General features: G+C 41.6%; 1 protein-coding gene across 1 annotated transcript in view; it reads left to right on the top strand.

Annotated features, from left to right (window-relative positions):
- The first annotated feature begins 949 nt into the window (after positions 1-949).
- SIGMAR1 (sigma non-opioid intracellular receptor 1) overlaps positions 950-19,833 on the top strand; it is a 318,701-nt gene continuing 299,817 nt past the window's right edge. Inside the window, exon 1 of the mRNA XM_044077789.1 lies at positions 950-1,182. Coding sequence (XP_043933724.1) covers positions 1,038-1,182 — 145 coding nt within the window. The 5' untranslated portion in view covers positions 950-1,037. The remainder of the gene's footprint in view (positions 1,183-19,833) is intronic.

The following is a 19,833-nucleotide window of genomic DNA, read 5'->3' on the forward strand; positions in this document are numbered from 1 at the left end:
TTTTCTTCTTAAATAATGTCATTGTATACTAGCAATAACTCACGTCTGGGTGTGGGTAATGCTAGATTTACCCACGGTTGTCTTTGTTTGGCCACTCGGGCTTCACCCTCGTGACCAAACCACACCAACCGTGGGTAAATCTAGCATTACCCACACCCAGACGTGGGTTATTGCTTAAATAACTAATGATTATAAAGTCAGTAAATGTTTGTTTGTTTGTCTTTCGGCTTTTCCCGGTTAGAGGTTGCCACAGCGGAACTCCGGTCCGCTAAAGATTGGCAGTAGATATTCACGAACGCCGAGGTGCCAGCTCGACGTCCAACCTTCAACGAAGGCACTTTACGCATGTCTTTCGAACGCCCACCCAGCCGCGGGGAATGTCACATATTTGAGTTTCGAGCTTTATATTATTCGGAAAATGCATATTAACATAAAAACCTGTTGTTTTAGCAACTTTCCAACATTATCTGAACAATATTTAAAATCTGTCCCTATTTCTGGACCTCTGTCCCCCATCATTTCAGGCTTTGGGCAGATTTCTTGAAAGAATAGGTTGAGAGGTATGTTCACTGGAATTTATTACCACGATCTGTTATGTAATCTGCAAATGTGGACATAATTAAGGATAATCTGGAGTACCAGACATAAACTCATTATAACGATCTTATAGAAAGTTTCGTGCGCTCATATATTTACAATGATTATTCACACATAAACTCCAGGTAAAAACCCGTTTGGCCAGCAGCACCGCACCGCAATTTTCTTGTCAGGTCCTACTTATTTCAGGGGCAAGGTTAGCGCCTACGTGTCCCCGCCTATTCGTGTGGCTCCTGCACAATGATAGGCCCTTCTGTCTTAACCCGTTTAGTTGTTGGGAGGGTTTTCTCTAAGCAAATCGTCTGATGATGGTGAACCACGTGTATTTGTGATAGTATTAACGCGCCGGGAGGGGATTTTTTCGTGAGGGTGGGGTTTTTGATACGATTTAACGTAATTTGATATTTTTGCTACAGCTTGTTTATTTTTCTAATACTAACATGCGTCTATTATCTAGAAGTGTTACGATCGTTGTAGTTTCCATTTCTCTTGTTTTGCTAGTGCTGCTGATTCGGTACTGGTTATGTGTCAAGCAATATTTATTTGAAAAAGAGGAGCTTGCACAGTTAGCTAAACAGTATGCGGGTGAGTGGTGCCTTCTGTAAATTAAACTGTTGGATGTATGTTCTTCTATTTTTGTTACTACTTTTGCGGTTGTGTAACGCAAGTAACTTGCTGACACTTATGGCACCAAACCAAGTGCCCAAGAAATGCCCAGTGGTAGCGAGGCGCTGTGTTTTTCTGTTCGAATTTATTTGATGTTTGTGTTATTTATTTAAATGTAGCAGCATTTTAGTTTTTAGGAAAATTATGTTTCTTTAGCATTCCAAGGGATTGTAGTGTATTTACCCCCCCCCCCCCCCATGTAAGAATTAGGCGGGGCTGGGAGTGAGCCAACACCTCCCTCTTTACATACAGCTTTGGTGAAAGTATCCGCGCTTGTGTGTACACTGCATGTTCTGAGTTTTGTTTTTTTGGCCAAAGCTATTTTATTTTTATGTCTGTAAAGCACATAGCCAGCTTGAACCTACATAGCGTAATATTGTTGGAGTTTGCTTGCCTCAGTAGTCTGTCAGCCTGCTATTGCTCTGCTGTAATAGTCTGACAGAAGGAATTTGGGGTTAGTTAATAAGATTGCTTGAAAAAACGCCTTTAGTAGTTGGTAAATCCTTTTATTGATCAGTAATCCAGACCTCGGCAGTTTTAGGCTGGTTCTAAAATGGGCATTAACCGTTTTCTTCATTCTGTTTGTAGTATTTCCGACATGTCTAAGCTTTATTTGTGCAAAGGTCTCCTTGGAAGGAAAATTCTACCCCAGTAGATAGCATTTGGAACTGGTGCTGACCCAGTATTGCCTGTAGTTGATTTATGGTCTGATGAATGTAGCAGTCTACACACACCTTTGCATTCTTACGCATTTTTATAGGAATTTAAAAAGCATAATACAAAGACCTACATTTTGTGATCAATGTTTTCTTTGGGTTGGTAGTAGTACGTTCAGTCTTTACATCAGCGCTATAATAGATTACGCATTTAAATCTAGAATGATTTTTGCAATGTTTTACAGAAGAAATTGTACAATTTTCAAGATATGAGCATGCAGACACATTTTGTCAACTTACTTTCGTTAGCCAGACATAAGCGTTACAAAAAGTGACATGTGCGTACTTGCTGAGATATTTACAGGAATAGTTTTTGTATAATAAGCTATACAAATGATTCTGAATACTTCTCAAGATGTGCAATTTAGATTATGTTGCAAGCTTAGATTGGTGTTTGCACTCTGTTTCATCGGATGCCATGCAGTAGTTTATAAGAAACACTGTTTTAGAAAATATGAAGTATGTATAAAAATGTTCATATGTTGGTACTAGGCTATTGGCCCTAAGGCCTATGCAAGCCTAGCCGTAATTCCTTGGAAATTTATTTACTTCTCTGGGTCCCTGTCTAGCAGGGCGACTGACATGATCCCTGGGGTGAATTTCCTATCTCCCATCCAATCATCAAGGTTCCTTTTGAAGAGGGCCAATGAGGTGCTCTGCTTGACATGTATGGGGAGTCTCTGGGTCAAGAACCTATCCCTCCAGCATGTTTTGTTCATTGTGATGATAAGGTTTAGATCCCTGGAGCGTGTGGCTCTGAGGGATTGGCATTTCTTTAGGTGGAGCATGTCCAACAGCTCAGGGTTTGACATGGCCTTGTATGTTAAGCAGAGATCGCCTTTGAGTAGACGATATGCCACAGAGTATAGCTGGAGGGTTTTTTTTTTTTTTTTTTTTTTTAGATGGTCAGCATATGGCATCTGCTTTAGGCCTGTGATTCTTTTAGTGAGGTATTTCTGTGGCCTTTCCAGCTGTTGCAGATGTCTTGTGAGGTACATACCAAATGGGGCATTATACTCTATAATGGGTCTAATTAGGGATGAGTACAGAGGGATGATTACAGTGGGACAATGACCTCCTTTTTTCTGGATGAAAAGCCCTTAGTGATGAGGTGTGCCACGTAGAAGGATTTCCTGACTGTTTGTTTCATATTTTTATGACTCCTTAGCAAATAACTACAAATATCTCCACTATAGTGTACACAGATGACAGTAATTCTCCCAACAGGGCCTTTCGCACTATGCCCCTCAGTAACCTCTCTATTATTCACATTTGCATTCATATTTTCATAAAAAAGGGAAATCGGTGGCAAACCTCTCCACTTTAGAATGTCTGAGATTAGTAATTTTAGTATCATTGTGTTAATTATTCCTTGCACATTCTAATATTGCATATTTATTAATTGGTGGCTCACTTGAAGGAAGGCAGACAGAACCAAAACACATCTAGACAGCATAAGGAGCAATGGGTGTTAACTGGAATAATACAAAAAAGCATTTTAGGCTGAGTGATAACTAGCTGAAATCCTCCCAGTAGTTGGTGCATAGGTTTCAACTGGAATTACATTACTAAAAGTCTGAAATGTACTTAAACTAAGCAGTCATCTTTGAAGCATCATAACAGATATGTGAAAATGGAAGTGTTTGGCTTGGTGTTTTATATTTTGTAGTCCAGCCCCCATCTGTGGTTGTGAATTTCATAATTATTTTACAGCATATTTTTGTGAAATGGCACTCTTAAGGTTGCCATCAATCTGGAAATTTTCTGACAGTCTGGAAAGTGGGATCTGTATCCGGAAGGTATTTTTGAATCTTTCTGAGAGCTAGCATATTTCCATAACCTTTAGCAGGTGGTTATACAAATCAAAAGAACTCTCCTCCTGCTGCAGGGCCACTACGGGCAAACAATGAAAAAACACATATCATTATTTATTTATTTTTTTTCATGATTTACTGCACCTCCTAAAGCTGCCTGCAGCAAATTAAAGGACCACTACGGGCAAATGATGAAGAAAACATATTTTTTATCTTGCCATGATTTACTACACCTCCCAAAGCTGCCTTCAGCAAAATAAGTACTCATTCCTAATTTTATTTTGTTTTTACTCTTGTCTGCCCTCATGGGGGCAGACATGGTGATTCCTTTGGAAAGCTAAATATGTCCTATAATGCAGACTGTGAGGACAAATAGCCCTACCATTTGTTGTCAGACTAGACTTTCATTCACTTACAATGGAACTCCTGAAAAAAACTGCCAAGTTTGAGAGTCTGCAGCTCATGTGTCATTGACTGGTATGTGCTGAGTTTTACAAATGTTGTTCCTACTGATGTACTACACATTCACTGAAAGAAACTTGCAAAAGTGTCAACAAATTACTGAGATAAAGACTTTTCACAAGAAGCAGTTTTGCAAGTTTCAGTTCCTGGCCAGGTTACTCCTTCCATCTCCCCTCCTTCAGTGGGCTACAGTCTCATATTTCCAGCATTGCTAGATTCAACTATTTAGTCAGCTTTGCATGACAATAGAAATAAAAAAAAAAATAGCGTGGTGTGCCACTAAAACTGTTCCCTTGTATGTCTCTTCACTTCTGAATAGCAATTCCCAAGAATAAAAAATGAAAAAAAAAAGCAAACTCATCGGTCCAGAGTTTAGGCTAGTCTATCCATTTTTTAAAATGTGCACAGTAAAATATTCAACTTGCAATGCATTCTGGCTGCTGACATGGCTATCTTTACATAGTTATTCTCTTATAGTATAACCTGAACTTATGGTATTTAATTATAAATTTTACAACAATTCTCAGTTTCTTAACAATGACCTCCCAAGCATCTGATGTGACCTAGTACTTTCTTACTATTGCCTTATGTAGTTTTGTCTTAGTTGTATACTTGTAGTGTGTTTCTCATATTCTCAGCAGCAGACTCCTGGAGAAGCATATACTTGTATTGAAAGAGTACCAGCAGCTGTAGCAGTGATACCACACTCCAAAACAATGCACTCAAACATAGTACTGATAAACACAAGGGAATGTATATGTCTGAATCAAGCAGTGATGAAATTGCTAGGGACTTCACTGAGCAAAATTTTACTCTTAATTTCTCCACTTCATAATGCATAACATTCGCACCACACTTACAAAGGCACGCCTCCACAAACACAGCCACACCCACACAACTGCTACGGTTTCTCCCTTCAGTTATTGCAAGCCAAGAACAACACTATTTAATAAGGATACCTACCAGACAAGTCTACATAGCGCACTTGGTCTACCTGCATCATCGCAGCTCGGGTGCCCCACCCCCACCATCTGCAACATTGTCAGATAAAACCACTGCTACGGTCCGGTTTCTCCCTACAGTTATTGCAAGCCAAGAATAACCCTTTTTAATAAGGATACCTACCAGACAAGTCTGCATAGCGCACTTGGTCTACCAGCATCATCACAGCCCCCCCCCCCCCCCCAAAAGCAACTGCAACATTGCCAGATAAAACCACTGCTACGGTCCGGTTTCTCCCTACCGTTTATTGCAAGCCAAGAATAACACTTTTTAATACGGACACCTACCAGACAAGTTTGCATAGGTGACTGGATATTTACAGTTCTTGTTATTAGCAGATGTGGACCTTAAAAGTTATGTTTTAAACATTGTGACTGGTTATTTACATTTCCTTTTACAGCACATTTGTTACTTTTACTAGTTATTTTTTAAACATTATTTTGGCCGGCATGCACACCTGCCAGGCAACTATAGTTTTGTCTATTGCCACTGGGTGGCATAACTTAATATACTTGCTGCATCTTATCCCAAATAGATCTGCCTCCACAATGAATAGTTGTAGTAAGGCAAGTACCATTTACTTGGTGTATTTTGTCCCCCAGACAGATTTACCTTCCTTTGTATTACTTGCATACCAAGGCTATAAAGTAGTGTTTCTGCAACTAACTGCTTACACTCCTAATTTCCTGCTTCGACCGTTTCCTTGCTTACACTTACATTACAGCTCCAAGGCTTCCACTTCTTATGCTGATTACTTTTCTTTGCAGTTTGCTGTGAGGGCCGGGCCATATCTCTACCAGCTTTTTCTGGTTATACCTTCCCCCATTTTTGTATCTCCCTCCTTCCCCATGCGCATTAACTAGTCTATATTAGTGGGTCTCCTTGAGCGGCGCCCTTTTGAAAGTTATCTTTTGGCCTGCTTGTGGTGAGGAAGCTTCCCCAGACCTTTTTCAGTGTGACTGCATCAATATAAGTAAATTTAACTAGTACAATACAGCCAAACAGACACATTTGGTGTAAACAGAAACAAGTGGAATGATACATTTGGTGTACAAAGAAAAGAAACAAGTAAGCCCATTGATATAATTGGAGTTAGTGTTAGCCCCGCTGCACTCAGGCTCACTCCGCTCCCCTCCCTGCTTCCTATTCCCACCTGCCCCCACTAGTGCTACATTTCAACTGAACTTAGTCACGCCCATCATGTTAACCACCAATCACTGAATCTGCCCCACCCCTGTACCCATTTCTTTCTCTTCCACTATTCCACATTCTGTAAAGCACAGTCTTCCATCTTTCCACTATCTGGGGACAAAGTACACCAAGTAAATGGTACTTGCCTTTCCACAACTATTCAGTGTGGAGGCAGATCTATTTGGGATAAGATGCAGCAAGTATATTAAGTTATGCCACCCAGTGGCAATAGACAAAGCTGTAGTTGCCTGGGGGGGGGGGGGCCTTGCAGGTGTGCATGCCAGCCAAAACAATGTTTAAAAAATAACTAGTAAAAGTAACAAATGTGCTGTAAAAGGAAATGTAAATAACCCGTCACAATGTTTAAAACATAACTTTTAAGGGCCACATCTGCTAATAACAAGAACTGTAAATATCCAGTCACCTATGCAGACTTGTCTGGTAGGTATCCTTATTAAAAAGTGTTATTCTTGGCTTGCAATAACGGTAGGGAGAAACTGGACCGTAGTAGTGGTTTTATCTGACAATATTGCAGTTGCTGGGGGGGGGGCCTAGCTGTGATGATGCAGGTAGACCAAGTGCGCTATGCAGACTTGTCTGGTAGGTATCCTTATTAAAAAGTGGTGTTCTTGGCTTGCAATAACTGTAGGGAGAAACCGTAGCAGTTGTGTGGGTTGCTGTTTGTGGAAGGTGGAGATGTGCCTTTGTAAGTGTGGTGCGAATGTTATGCATTATGAAATGGAGAAATTAAGAGTAAAATTTTGCTCAGTGAAGTCCCTAGCAATTTCATCACTGCTTGATTCAGACATATACATTCCCTTGTGTTTGTCAATACTATGTTTGAGTGCATTGTTTTGGATTGTGGTATCACTGCTACAGCTGCTGGTACACAAGTATATGCTTCTCCAGGAGTCTGTTGATGAGAGGGTGAGAAACATACTACAAATATACAACTAAGACAAACTACATAAAGCAATGGTAAGAAAGTACTAGGTCACATCAGAGGCTTGAGAGGTCATTGTTAAGAAACTGAGAATTGTTGTAAAATTTATTATTAAATACCATAAGTTCAGGTTATACTGTAAGAGAATAACTGTGTAAAGATAACCATGTCAGCAGCCAAAATGCATTACAAGTTGAATATTTTACTGTGCACATTTAAAAAAAATGGATAGACTAGCCTAAACTCTGGACTGATGAGTTTGCTTTTTTTTTTTTTTATTCTTGGGAATTGCTATTCAGAAGTGAAGAGACGTACAAGGGAACAGTTTTAGTTGCACACCAGGCTATTTTTTTTTCTATTGTCATGCAAAGCTGACTAAATAGTTCTAGCAAAGCGGGAAATGTGAGACACTAGCCCACTGAAAGAGGGGAGATGGGAGGAGTAACCTGGCCAGGAACTGAAACTTGCTAAACTGCTCCTTGCGAAAAGTCTTTTTTATCTCAGTAATTTGTTGACACTTTTTTGCAAGTTTCTTTGAGTGAATGTGTAGTACATCAGTAGGAACAACATTTGTAAAACTCAGTGCATACCAGTCAATGACACATGAGCTGCAGACTCTCAAACTTGGCAGTTTTTTTCAGGAGTTCCATTGTAAGTGAATGGAAGTCTAGTCTGACAACAAATGGTAGGGCTATTTGACCTCACAGTCTGCATTATAGGACATATTTAGCTTTCCAAAGGAATCCCCATGAGGGCAGACATGAGTAAAAACAAAATAAAATTGGGAATGTACTTATTTTGCTGAAGGCAGCTTTGGGGGGGGGGGTGTAGTAAATCATGGCAAGATAAAAAAAAATGTTTTCTTCATCATTTGCCCGTAGTGGTCCTTTAAGGACTCATTCCTAATTTTATTTATTTATTTATTTTTTACTCTGCCCTCATGGGGGCAGACATCATGATTCTTTTGGAAAGCTAAATCTGTCCCATAATGCATAGATTGTGAGAATGAATATCCCTACCATTTGTTGTCAGATTAGGCTTCCATTAACTTAGAATGGAATACCTAAAAACTGTCAAGTTTGAGAGTCCGCAGCTCATGTCATTGACTGGTCTGCACTGAGTTTTACAAATGTTGTTCCTACAAATGTATTACACAGTCTCTGAAAGAAGCTTGCAAAAGTGTCACCAAATTACTGAGATAAAGGCTTTTCACAAGGAGCAGTTTTGCAAGTTTCAGTTCCTGGCCAAGTTACTCCTCCCATCTCCCCTCCTTCAGTGGGGTTCAGTCTCACATATCCAGCTTTGGTAGCTTCAACTGTTAGCTTTGCATGACAATAGACATCAAACCGATCACAGCCTGTTGTGCCACTAAAACTGTTCCCATGTACGTCTCTTCACTTCTGAATAGCATTTCCATGTACGTTTCTTCACTTCTGAATAGCATTTCCCAGGAATTAAAAAAAAAAATTTCTTAAAATGTGCACAGTAAAATATTCAACTTGTAATGCATTCTGGCTGCTGACATGGTTATGTTTACATAGTTATTCTCTTTTATAGTATAACCTGAACTTCTGGTATTTAACGCTAAGCTTTACAACAGTTCTCAGTTTCTTAACAATGACCCAGTACTTTCTCTTACTGTTGCTTTATGTAGTTTGCCTTAGTTGTATACTTGCATGTCTCATCCTCTCGGCAACAGACTTCTGAAGAAAACTTCCAAATCAGATACTTGTATTGAAAGAGTAGCAGCTGTAGCAGGGATACTATACTCCAGACAAGGCATTCAAACATAGTACTGACAAACACAGGGGAGTGTTTGTGTCTCAATTAAGCAATGATGAAATTGCTAGGGTCTACACTGAGCACCCCCCTTCATAAAATGCATATACTCGGGTGAAAATTGACATTTCAATATACTGTAAATACATAAGACAAATATTGGTGTACATGTGATATTTACAATAATACGCACATGCCATCAATAAAAGCATTGAAATGTCCTGATGTAAGTGTGATAGTTCATTATTCACTCATAAAGCAAATGTCAGAGTGAAAAGTTCAAATAGTGGATAAAGAGGAAAAGGAAGAGATAAAAAGTATTTGTTAGAAGAAATAATTAGAGTAGATAAGGGAGGCAGAAGAAAACATTAGTAAAAGCGACATTACAAGCAAGAGAAATGAAACCAAGGAAAAGGAGAGCCTGGACAGCAAGATTTGCAGCTGCAGACTGACAAGTGGATTGGTAGCGGGTGTCATAAAACTGGGTTTGGAGAAGTTTGGTGACATTGAACAAGCAGATGTGTCCACATTAACCATGTATCATTGTTTTGTGTGTGGTGTAAAAACTAAAACCAACTTTAGGCTCCTAAAAACAGAAGTGGCTAACTTCACGGCACCCATGCAAATGGAGACTAGTGGCATGACCACCGAATTGTACATCAATGCACTGTACGAACACATACACAAATGCATGGATGGATCTCACCATACCCAGTAGAACCAAGATGCTCTCCTCCAAAAAAAGGAAGACCATCTGGTGGTCCCCTGCCATAAACAAACTGTACAACAGAAGGAAGAATAAGGTAAAGTGCCAAGACTGGAAAAACTCCCTTATCAGCCTCAACAAAAAGTTGAGATCCCTTTATCAAATTCTTTAAAGCTAGATATGAAAACAGAATTGCAGCAGATAGTAAAGAGAACCACAAGGCAGACAATATGCATCACACTTCCACACTTTATCTTTACACTATACAACAAACTTCATACACACTACCTATCCATCTTTCTCTTCTATAGCCCATGAGCTGTACTCTTCAAACATTATGAGCTGTACTCTTCAAACATTTCAAACATTACCCATCTATTTAATTTGAGTAATTCCCATCCTCTTCTCCCTCAACCCCCCACACCCATCCACATACACCATTCATCACCACCTATACTCACCCTCTTTAACAAGCTATATTAGTCATACTAGACAGGCTTTCACTGTCCATCTCCGGGGACATCCACCCCAACCCTGGCCCTACCAGTGCCACACCCAACTCTCATCTCCATCTACCACATTCCCCCACCCCTAAGAATTTTTGTTTTATTACAATCCATTCCCAAAGCCTTAGAAGTAAAACTCGCATCCTCCATGCTTTGCTGTCCCATAACCAACCTGACATTGTTGCCATCACAGAGACCTGGCTTAATTCCAAAATGAAAAGTACTGAATTTCTCCCACCAGGCTACCAAATGCTATGCTCTGACAGACCCAGCAAAAAAGGTGGCAGGGTAGCTATACTCTACTCCTCTTCCTACACTGTTACTCCCTACACCAGTCCCATTCCTAATTTTGCCAATTATGAACTATGTATTGACCTCCTTAAACTCAACAAACACAAATCCATATGTATTGCCGCCCTCTCTATTCCTCCAGGCAACAACATCCCTATACTTTGAAGACATACTCTCCTGGTTTTCAACTAACCTGAAAAATGAAACTGTTATTTTAGATGACGTAAACATAAACTGGGCCATGATAAACTCTGAATCCCCCTCCCTAAATATCAACTTCTACAACTACACCCAGTTGTAAACTCTCCTGCCGGGTCAAACAAAGGTGAAACCACTGGTACCATCATTGACTGGATGTTAGTATCTCATCCTAACCTTATCTCAGATACTGGCACCTTTCCTGACTCACTCTCTGTGACCACCTGCCTGCATTTGCTGACCATAACTCCTTTCCCACTCAAAAGCTACACCACTATGTACATTCTCGGAACCTCTACAGTTTCAATCCACAAATATTCATAGACTGCCTAAAAGTAACAGATTGGTCACCCTTAAAACCTTGCCTCTCGGCAATGCCGTTGATTACTTTAATAAAGCCTTCCTGAACCTTCTTAACCTTGCTTCATTAAAAACTAAGAGCTAAAACTTTATCCTCCCCTTGGTTAACCAAAGAAACTAAACAAATCATGCACCCAAGAGACAAAAAGTAGAAATGTTACCATAAAAATAAATTACCCCATGTCCTAACAGAAGTCCAACAACTTCATAACACTGCAAAAAAGGTAATAATCGGGGATTGAAAGTCATATTTCAATTAAACCTTATCCAACCCAAGAAAATTCTGGGACTCCTTCTCCACCCAGGAAATAAAAATAATCCATCACCTAACCTAAACCTTACTGATCTAGAAAATGCCTCTAACTTAAATACCTTCTTCGTAGAATCCATGGTGAAACTCGCCACCAGCGTCTCTCACCATTCTCAACCTCCTCCTCCCCCACCTGCGCTCTGTCTCTCGCGCTGTCTGTCTCTCGCGCTGTCTGTCTCTCGCGCTGTCTGTCTCTCGCGCTGTCTCTCTGTCTCTCTCGCTGTCTCTCTGTCTCTCTCGCTGTCTCTCTGTCTCTCTCTCGCTGTCTCTCTGTCTCTCGCGCGCTGGTGCTCTCTCGCGCGCGCTGGTGCTCTCCAACATATAAAATAAATAAAAAGCTTTTACTATACCGAGCCAACAGATATTGCCAATATACTGGCCGATGGATTCAGTGCCAACTTTACACCCCCCCCCCCCCGCAAAGGACCAATCACAATACCAGTAGGTTTGCCAAGCACCAGTATTTCTGGTACACAGGTTAAAACAAGCACTGTCCAAGGCCCATACAGCTTCTATGGGACCTGCCAATATCCCTGGCTGTGTTCTGCATGAACTACAGAGTGAACTGGCACCACACCTGTGTGCCCTGTTCAATCACAGCCTCCCCTCAGGCTTTGTCCCTACCGAATGGCGCACTGCTACACTCATCCCTCTCCACAAGGGAGGAGCGACTACAGACCCTGGGAACTATCGCCTGATATGCAAAGCTATGGAATGCATCATCATGTCTAGGAAATCTCCAAACTCTGGATCCGGCACAGTTTGGTTTTTGTGAAGGGTAGAGTATGCCTGCTCAACCTTGTCAACTACTTTGTTAGTCACCAGTGCTATGGATGAAGATTAGGTGGTTCATACAGCCTGCCTTTATCTAGCCATGGCCTTTGATGCCATTCCCCACTTGTAAATCATAGAAAAACTCACTAAGCTAGGTATTGACCCCTATATCACTAAGTGAGTTACAACCTGAATCAGAGGACCCACTGTGTGAAAGTATCTGACTCAGACTGCTGACCAGTCACGAGTGGAGTCCCATGGGGTTCAGTCCTGGGTCCTCTCCTGTTTGATATCTACTTCTCTGAAGTCCAGGCCAATATGAAGGGTCTCTGGCTGACAAAAGTATGCAGACTACTGCAGGTTGGGAGCTGTTATTAGCTCCCCAAGTGATGTTGACATCCCGCAGAAAGGCCTCACCGAGACCAACGACTAAGGCCATGGTTCTGACACCAACCTCCATGTCAAAAAAATGTCATCAATCCCCTTTGGGGAAAAACTCTGTTCCCATGAATTACCACATTGATGGTAGTCCACTGAACACAGAAGGCATTGTAAAGAGATCCAGGAACACAGGTTGACAGCAGCCTTTCTTTTGACCACCACGCTGCCACTGTGGTCAGAAAGGCCTTATGTGGCACGTCTGGGGAAGAAAGAGATAATTGTCTCCTTCTATGCTTCCCTCATTAGGTCAGTCATGCAGTACAATGCCCAATTTGGCTTGTACCTCACTAGACACCTGCAACAACTGGAGAGGCCGCAACAGTACCTCCACAAAGAGGATCCTAGCTTTTAACACTTGTCCTATATGGACAGACTCAGAGAATAGTTCTCGGTCTCATATTGCCTACTCAAAGGTGGTCTCTGACTTACAAAGCCATGTCTGACCCAGCTCTGTTTAGAAATGCTACATTCTAAAGAAATCCCAATCCCTCTGCACCACACTCTCCAGAGACCTCAACCTCATTACCTCAATCAACAGAACATGTTGGAGGGACAGGTTGATAACCCAGAGACTGACTGTGCTATGAAATAGAGAAATCTTGAGTGGCTGGGAAATAGAAAATTCACCCTGGGGATCACTCCAGTGGCTCTACTTGATGGTGACACTGGGAACTAATGGGTGGCATGATGTCAGGGTAATCCTATGGGCTAGGCTTGTAAAGGCTCCAGGGCCATTAGCCTAGTACACACCTATGAACCTATAAAGCAAATCTGCAGTGAGAACTGCTCGCTACCCATCTGCAGTGAGAACTGCTTGCTACCCTATTGAGGGGGGACACTTGTGTAAGTGCAGTGGACTGGCTCCAGTAGGAAGGGATGGCAGCATACCTCTTGGACATCTTAGAACAAAAAATCTGGACAACCCCACAAATAATGGGAGGCATAGGCCCAAAAATACGGACAATTTTTAAATATTGCTCTTACAAACTTAGAAAGTTGAGAAACGGGTTTTGTATTACTGTGAATTTTTTTAATGATATTAAGTCTGATAATCGAATGCCTGTCATTATTTTCTGAACTGACCTCCATTAATCTATTTTTATTTATTTATTTTACATTTGTTAACCAGGCTAGTGTGACTGGATATATTTCCAGTTTCAGTAGAGGCCCGGGGAGAAAATCTCCATTGGCAACAGAAAATTGAAATATAACCAATTAAAAATTTCAATATTAATACATAGTAAATGAACTGATTTCAAATAGAAGATTATTATAAGACAGGAAAAAATAAGATTACTAAAAAGAATACAGTAGTATTAATAAAGTAAAGTAGGTATTTACAGTAGTCTGGTGACAAATGTACAGGATAATTCGATATACAGTAAGATGCATGTAGCCTATTAGTATATCAAACAGGATAAAGACTTGCAGAGCATCAATTGTTTATTTGCTAAAGCCGTTACAGCAGTGTTTGCAGAGAGGTGGGGATAGCCTTAAATTTGACTGGTATGTTGTGTAGGTGAGGGTAGCTGTGTTTGTGGAAAGTGGAGGTGTGCCTTTGTAAGTGTGGTGTGAATGTTGTGCATTATGATATGGGAGAGAGTGAGCAAAATTTTGCTCAATGTAGTCCCTAACAATTTTTGCTTGATTAAGACATAATACATTCCCCTGTGTTTGTCAGTACTGAGTGCATTGTTTTTGAGTATGTTATCACTGCTACAGCTGCTGGTACTGTTTTCAGTACAAGTATCTGCTTTGGAAGATTCTCTAGGAATTTGTTGATGAGAGACATGCTACAGGTATACAGCCCAAGACAAACTACATAAAGCAATAATAAGAGAAAGTACCAGGTCACATCAGAGGCTTGGGAGGTCATTGTTAAGAAACCAAGAACTGTTGTAAACTTTATCATTGAATACCGCAAGTTCAGGTTATGCTATAAGAGAATAACCATGTGAGCAGCCAGAATGCATTACAAGTTGAATATTTTACTGAGCACATTTTTAAAAATGGGTAGATTGGACTAAACTCTGGATTGTTGTTTTATTCCTGGGAAATGCTGTTCAGAAGTGAAGAGATGTATGAGGGAACAGTTTGTGGCACTCCAGGCTGTGATTTGTTTGTCTATTGTCGTGCAAAGCTGACTAAATAGTTGAGTCTACCCAAGCTGGATATGTGAGACTGTAGCCCACTGGAGGGGAGATGGGAGGAGTAACTTGGCCAGGAATTGAAACTTTATCTCTGTAATTTGGTGACACTTTTTTGCAAGCTTTTCAGAGAATGTGCAGTACATCAGTAGGAACAACATTTCTCAGTGGAGACCAGTCAATGACACACGAGCTGCAGACTCTCAAACTTGGCAGTTTTTTTTTATTTTTTTCAGGTGTTCCATTCTTAGTGAATGGAAGTCTAGTCTGACAACAAATGGTAGGGCTATTTATTCTCGCAATCTATGCATTATGGGACAGATTTTTCTTTCCAAAGAAATCACGATGTCTGCCCCCATGAGGGCAGGCTAGTAAAAAAAAAAACAAAATAAAATTAGGAATGATACTTATTTCGCTGCAGGCAAGTGGTAGCTTTGTTGCCTCACAGCAAGACGTTCTCCCGTTCGATTCTCTGCTGGAGTGTGGGGAGAACCTTCTGTGTGGAGTCAGCATGTCCTCCCCGTGGTTGGGTGGCGTTTGAAAGACGTGTAAATGGAGCGTGTCTTTGTTGAAGGTTGGACGTCGAGCTGACACCTTGGCATTCGTGAAAATCTACTGCCAATCATTAGCGGACCGGAGTTCTGCTGTGGCGACCCCTAACCGGGAAAAGACGAAAAGACAACTTATTTTGCTGCAGGCAGCTTTGGGAGGTGCAGTAAATCATGGCAAGAGAAATACATTTCTTAAATTTTTCATCATTTGCCCGTAGTGGTACAAAAGTCTGAGCACTTTTTAAAGATGAAACAGTGGCTCTGTCCTCCAGTTATGGTAGTAAAATTGCAAATGCATTTTTATCTTCAATAAAACTAATGTAGACACGAATAAAACTTAGATTTAGGAAAATTGTAAAGTACATCTTGCATGAAACTGTTTTCAAACTTAATACACGTTTTTTTTTTTTTTATCCTCACTGTTTTTTTTGTGTTGTTTGAGTCCACGCCGATTTCAAACGTAAATATTAAAAGAAAAAGTGTAAAGCAGGGTTGCAAGCCTCCCTGCACCCACCCATGTGGGGGGCTGTGCACCCACCCCTACTTTAATATTCTAACTCCGAGATCGCACTACAGTGGGGAAAGGGGAATATTTTCTGACCACCACTATAGTGCAATCCGCCCCCACAATGTTGAATGTGCAGTGAGCGAATGTCACTGTGCATTCTCTCATGGCACATTCAAGCCTTTTTCCGTTCGGCGTTTGCAAACAGCCTTTCGGACAATTGCTGTTCGCCCGTGTGCAATATGCACACATGAAGGTAAACCATATTTAACATGTAGCATAGACTAGATCCAGGCCTGCTGAATCTAGCTTTGTTTGTATAACTTGAGCACTAATCCAGACTTTCTTTAACAAGCAGTAATAAATACAATTGAATACTTTAAAGTGTAGCTATCATTCTAAGTCTTTTGGATTAAACACTTGGGCTTCAGGCCAGTTTTACATTAAGAAGGTTTGTGGCCTGTACTGTAGTTCCTTCTAAGTTGTGAACTGCTGATTTGAGGGCTCCGTGTCTGTTATTCTAAAAGTGTATTAGTTCTGGTTTAAGCACTTGGGCTTCAGGCCAGTTATTTTACATTAAGAAGGTTCGTGGTCTGCACTCTTGTGGGAGGAGAGGCTGGACTCTGCCCTTCTGAGCTGGGAATTTCTGGTTAAAGGCTTATAGTGCCTGCATATTTGAACTGTTTCTTACTGAAATTGGTACACCTTGTTTGCTGTAGTATAGACTAGCTCCAGGCCTGCTGAATCTAGCTTTATTTGTATGCTTGTTGTTTGTTGTCTTATTTCCCTGAAACGCTAATTCCATCTAAAATGTGGCTTTTCAGTGCTTCTGTGGATCCCTAGTGATATCTGCATTGCTTACTTTACTTATTTCTTTGTTTCACATGAAAGAAAGTTACTGTTTGTCGTTTTTGCATTTAAGTTACCTGTAACACATTGCATTTAAGTTACCTGGCACTTGCTCACTAAAGCAATTATAGGTCAGCACTAAAATATTACAAGCACTACACACTCAAACTCCCCTTGAGTACCTCGTTCCCCATTGGCCCTTTTTTTTTTTTTTTTTTTTTTTTTTTCAATTATAAAGGAATTCCCAATACTATTCTAGCATGTCCAAAGGTCAGTTGTCAATCTCCTCTCCGGTCCAGCTAGTTAATATGGGAATCTTGAGGCAATGTTACAACTGCCTCATGTACACAGACAACCCTCTCCTCCCAACAAATTCCAACACGTGTGAGAGATGCAACCATATAGCCATACTGGAGGCTAAGCTCTCTCAACTCCGTACTGGCGCAACCAGTCAGGAAGAGATGGAAACCACACTCACTACAATTCCAGTCTCTCACAGACCTACTATGACAGCAAACCAAACACAAATGCACAAAAACATACTCTGAGGCTCTAAATAGAAATCTGCCTAAGCAGCAGAGACCTCCAAAGCAGACACCTAAGCAGCCACTACCCCAAAACAAAACACGTGCAACACACAGCTCACAAAGCAAGTGTGCTGAACAGTCACAGCCCTTAAGGCTAAACAGCGCACCTGATACACTTGTAATAGGTGACTATCGTCAGGCACACTGACGTCCCGCTCACCAGGCTGAACAAGGAGAAGGTCACGGTGAGCTGCCTGCCGGGCACTAGGATCTGCCATGCAACACAAGCACTCAGGTCACTCCAAGGCAAGTACAAATATGACTGTCATTGTCCATGCTGGTGTGAATGACCTGAGACGTACCTCCCTGGACTACATGAAAAGAAACAGAGGAGCTCTCTGAGCATGTAGCCCAGGCCGGTATGACCCTGACCTTGAGTAGCATCTTACCCTCCCCAAGAATGATGCCACAATATGAAGACAAGATGATCAATTTCAACAATTGGCTTAAGTATTGGTGTCATTCAAAGGGGATCCAATGCCTGCCAGCCTGGGATGACATGCTCGACAAGCCACGATGCTTCGCTAGGGACGGCTTGCACCTGTGCTTTCAGATATTGGCAAAGGCTCTTGCTACCCCCATAGTGCCTTTTTTAGGCAAGGCTCAAAAGACAAACCCACCTCCATAGGCATCACAAGGGATAAGAAACTAAGAGTAATGCTACTCAATGCCAGAAGTCTAAACCTCAAGATGCACGCACTCAACTCTCCTTAGCATGGAGAACATTTATATCTGTGCAGTAACAGAAACCTGGTTCAAGGCTCCCGAGAGCACCCCAGCACTACCAGGTTATGCTTTTCGGCCCCAAAACTCGGACCGAACCACAAAAGGAGGGGGAGTATCAATATTCATCAAAGATACCCACACCTCTAGGTTGGTGGCACAGCACGAAGCATCAGAGACTATCCATGTGCAACTAACAGTGGGTAAAACTGCCTTCCAGTTTATATCCTGCTACAGCCCCACCCTCCCAAACTCAGGAACCCCACTCTGCCTTCCTGAGAACACTGGAAAATATGAAGGTCTCTCCAAACACCATTATATTGGGCGACTTCAACTACCCAAACATAGACTGGGAGCATTACTCTAGCTCCAACACCCTAGCCCAAAGGTTCCTAGAATTTATAAACTCAAATGCTATGGAACAACTTGTTACCACTCCCACAAGAGGGGAAAACATACTGGACCTGATCATCACCAACATGGGGACTCTATGCTCCAGACCAGAGGTGTATCCCTCACTGGTAAGATCAGACCATAAACTAATCTCACTGGATATTCACATCCCGACTCCACCCCCTGCCCTGAAAACCACAGTGAAGAACTTCTCTAAAGCAAATTTCACACTCCTCAAAACCGAGGTGGAATCCTTCAAAGCCCCCGGGCCTGTGGAAAATACGGCCCAGACTGCAGAATCCTTTATAAACGCATTCTATGAACACCTTCAGGAATGCATGGATCATGCAATCCCAAATAAAACCAAGACCCAATCCTCCAAAGGCAGACGTCCTGTCTGGTGGACCCCAGCCATAAACAAACTATACAATAGAAGGAGGAAGCTACTACATGATAGAGCAAAATCCCAAAATAGGGAAGGCATCTTTGATCAGTATTAGCAAAAAACTACGGGCACTCATAAAATCGTCTAAGGCCAGCTTCGAGAGAAAAATTGCACAGGACACTAAGGATAATCACAAGGCTTTCTTTAGTTATGTTAGGAACCTGGGTGGGAATTCCCAGATATGCTCAGAATTAGTCCGAAATGACAAAAAAATACATCGAACCCACAGACATTGCCAACATCCTAGCTGACAGGTTCAGCATAAACTTCTCCCCCTCTCCCCACCAAAAGGGCAAATATCTATCCAAAGCAAAAAAAACACAGCATCAATGGGACGTGTCCCAGGCTGCGTCCTACATGAACTCCAAGAAGAGCTAAACCCAAACATAAAACTACTGCTCAATCTCAGCCTTACTGCAGGATATGTACCCAAAGAGTGGCGTACAGCAACAGTGGTCCCTCTCCACAAAGGTGGTGCCTCAACGGATCCTGGAAACTATCACCCCATGAGCCTGACTAGCTTGGTCTGCAAAGCTATGGAAAGGATCATCATGGACCTCATAAATAAAGATATTGGGGAAAGGATCATCATGGACCTCACACTGGATCCTACCCAGTTTGGCTTTAAGGGCAGGTCCTGCCTCTTAAACCTGGTTGATTTCTTTGAAACAGTCACCAAGGCCATTGACGAGGGGAAGGTGGTCCACACAGCCTACCTGGACCTCGCAAAAGCCTTCGATACAATACCCCACTCGGGCATTATAGATAAGCTCACCAGCTTAAATATAAACCCCTGTCACTAGATGGGTTGCAACCTGGCTCAAGGACAGAACCCACATGGTTAGAATTGCTGGAGCCATGTCAGACTCCAAACCAG

The sequence above is a fragment of the Protopterus annectens genome, chromosome 1.part1 (assembly GCF_019279795.1).
Source record: "Protopterus annectens isolate FY-2018-M chromosome 1.part1, PAN1.0, whole genome shotgun sequence".
Lineage (NCBI taxonomy): Eukaryota > Metazoa > Chordata > Ceratodontiformes > Protopteridae > Protopterus > Protopterus annectens.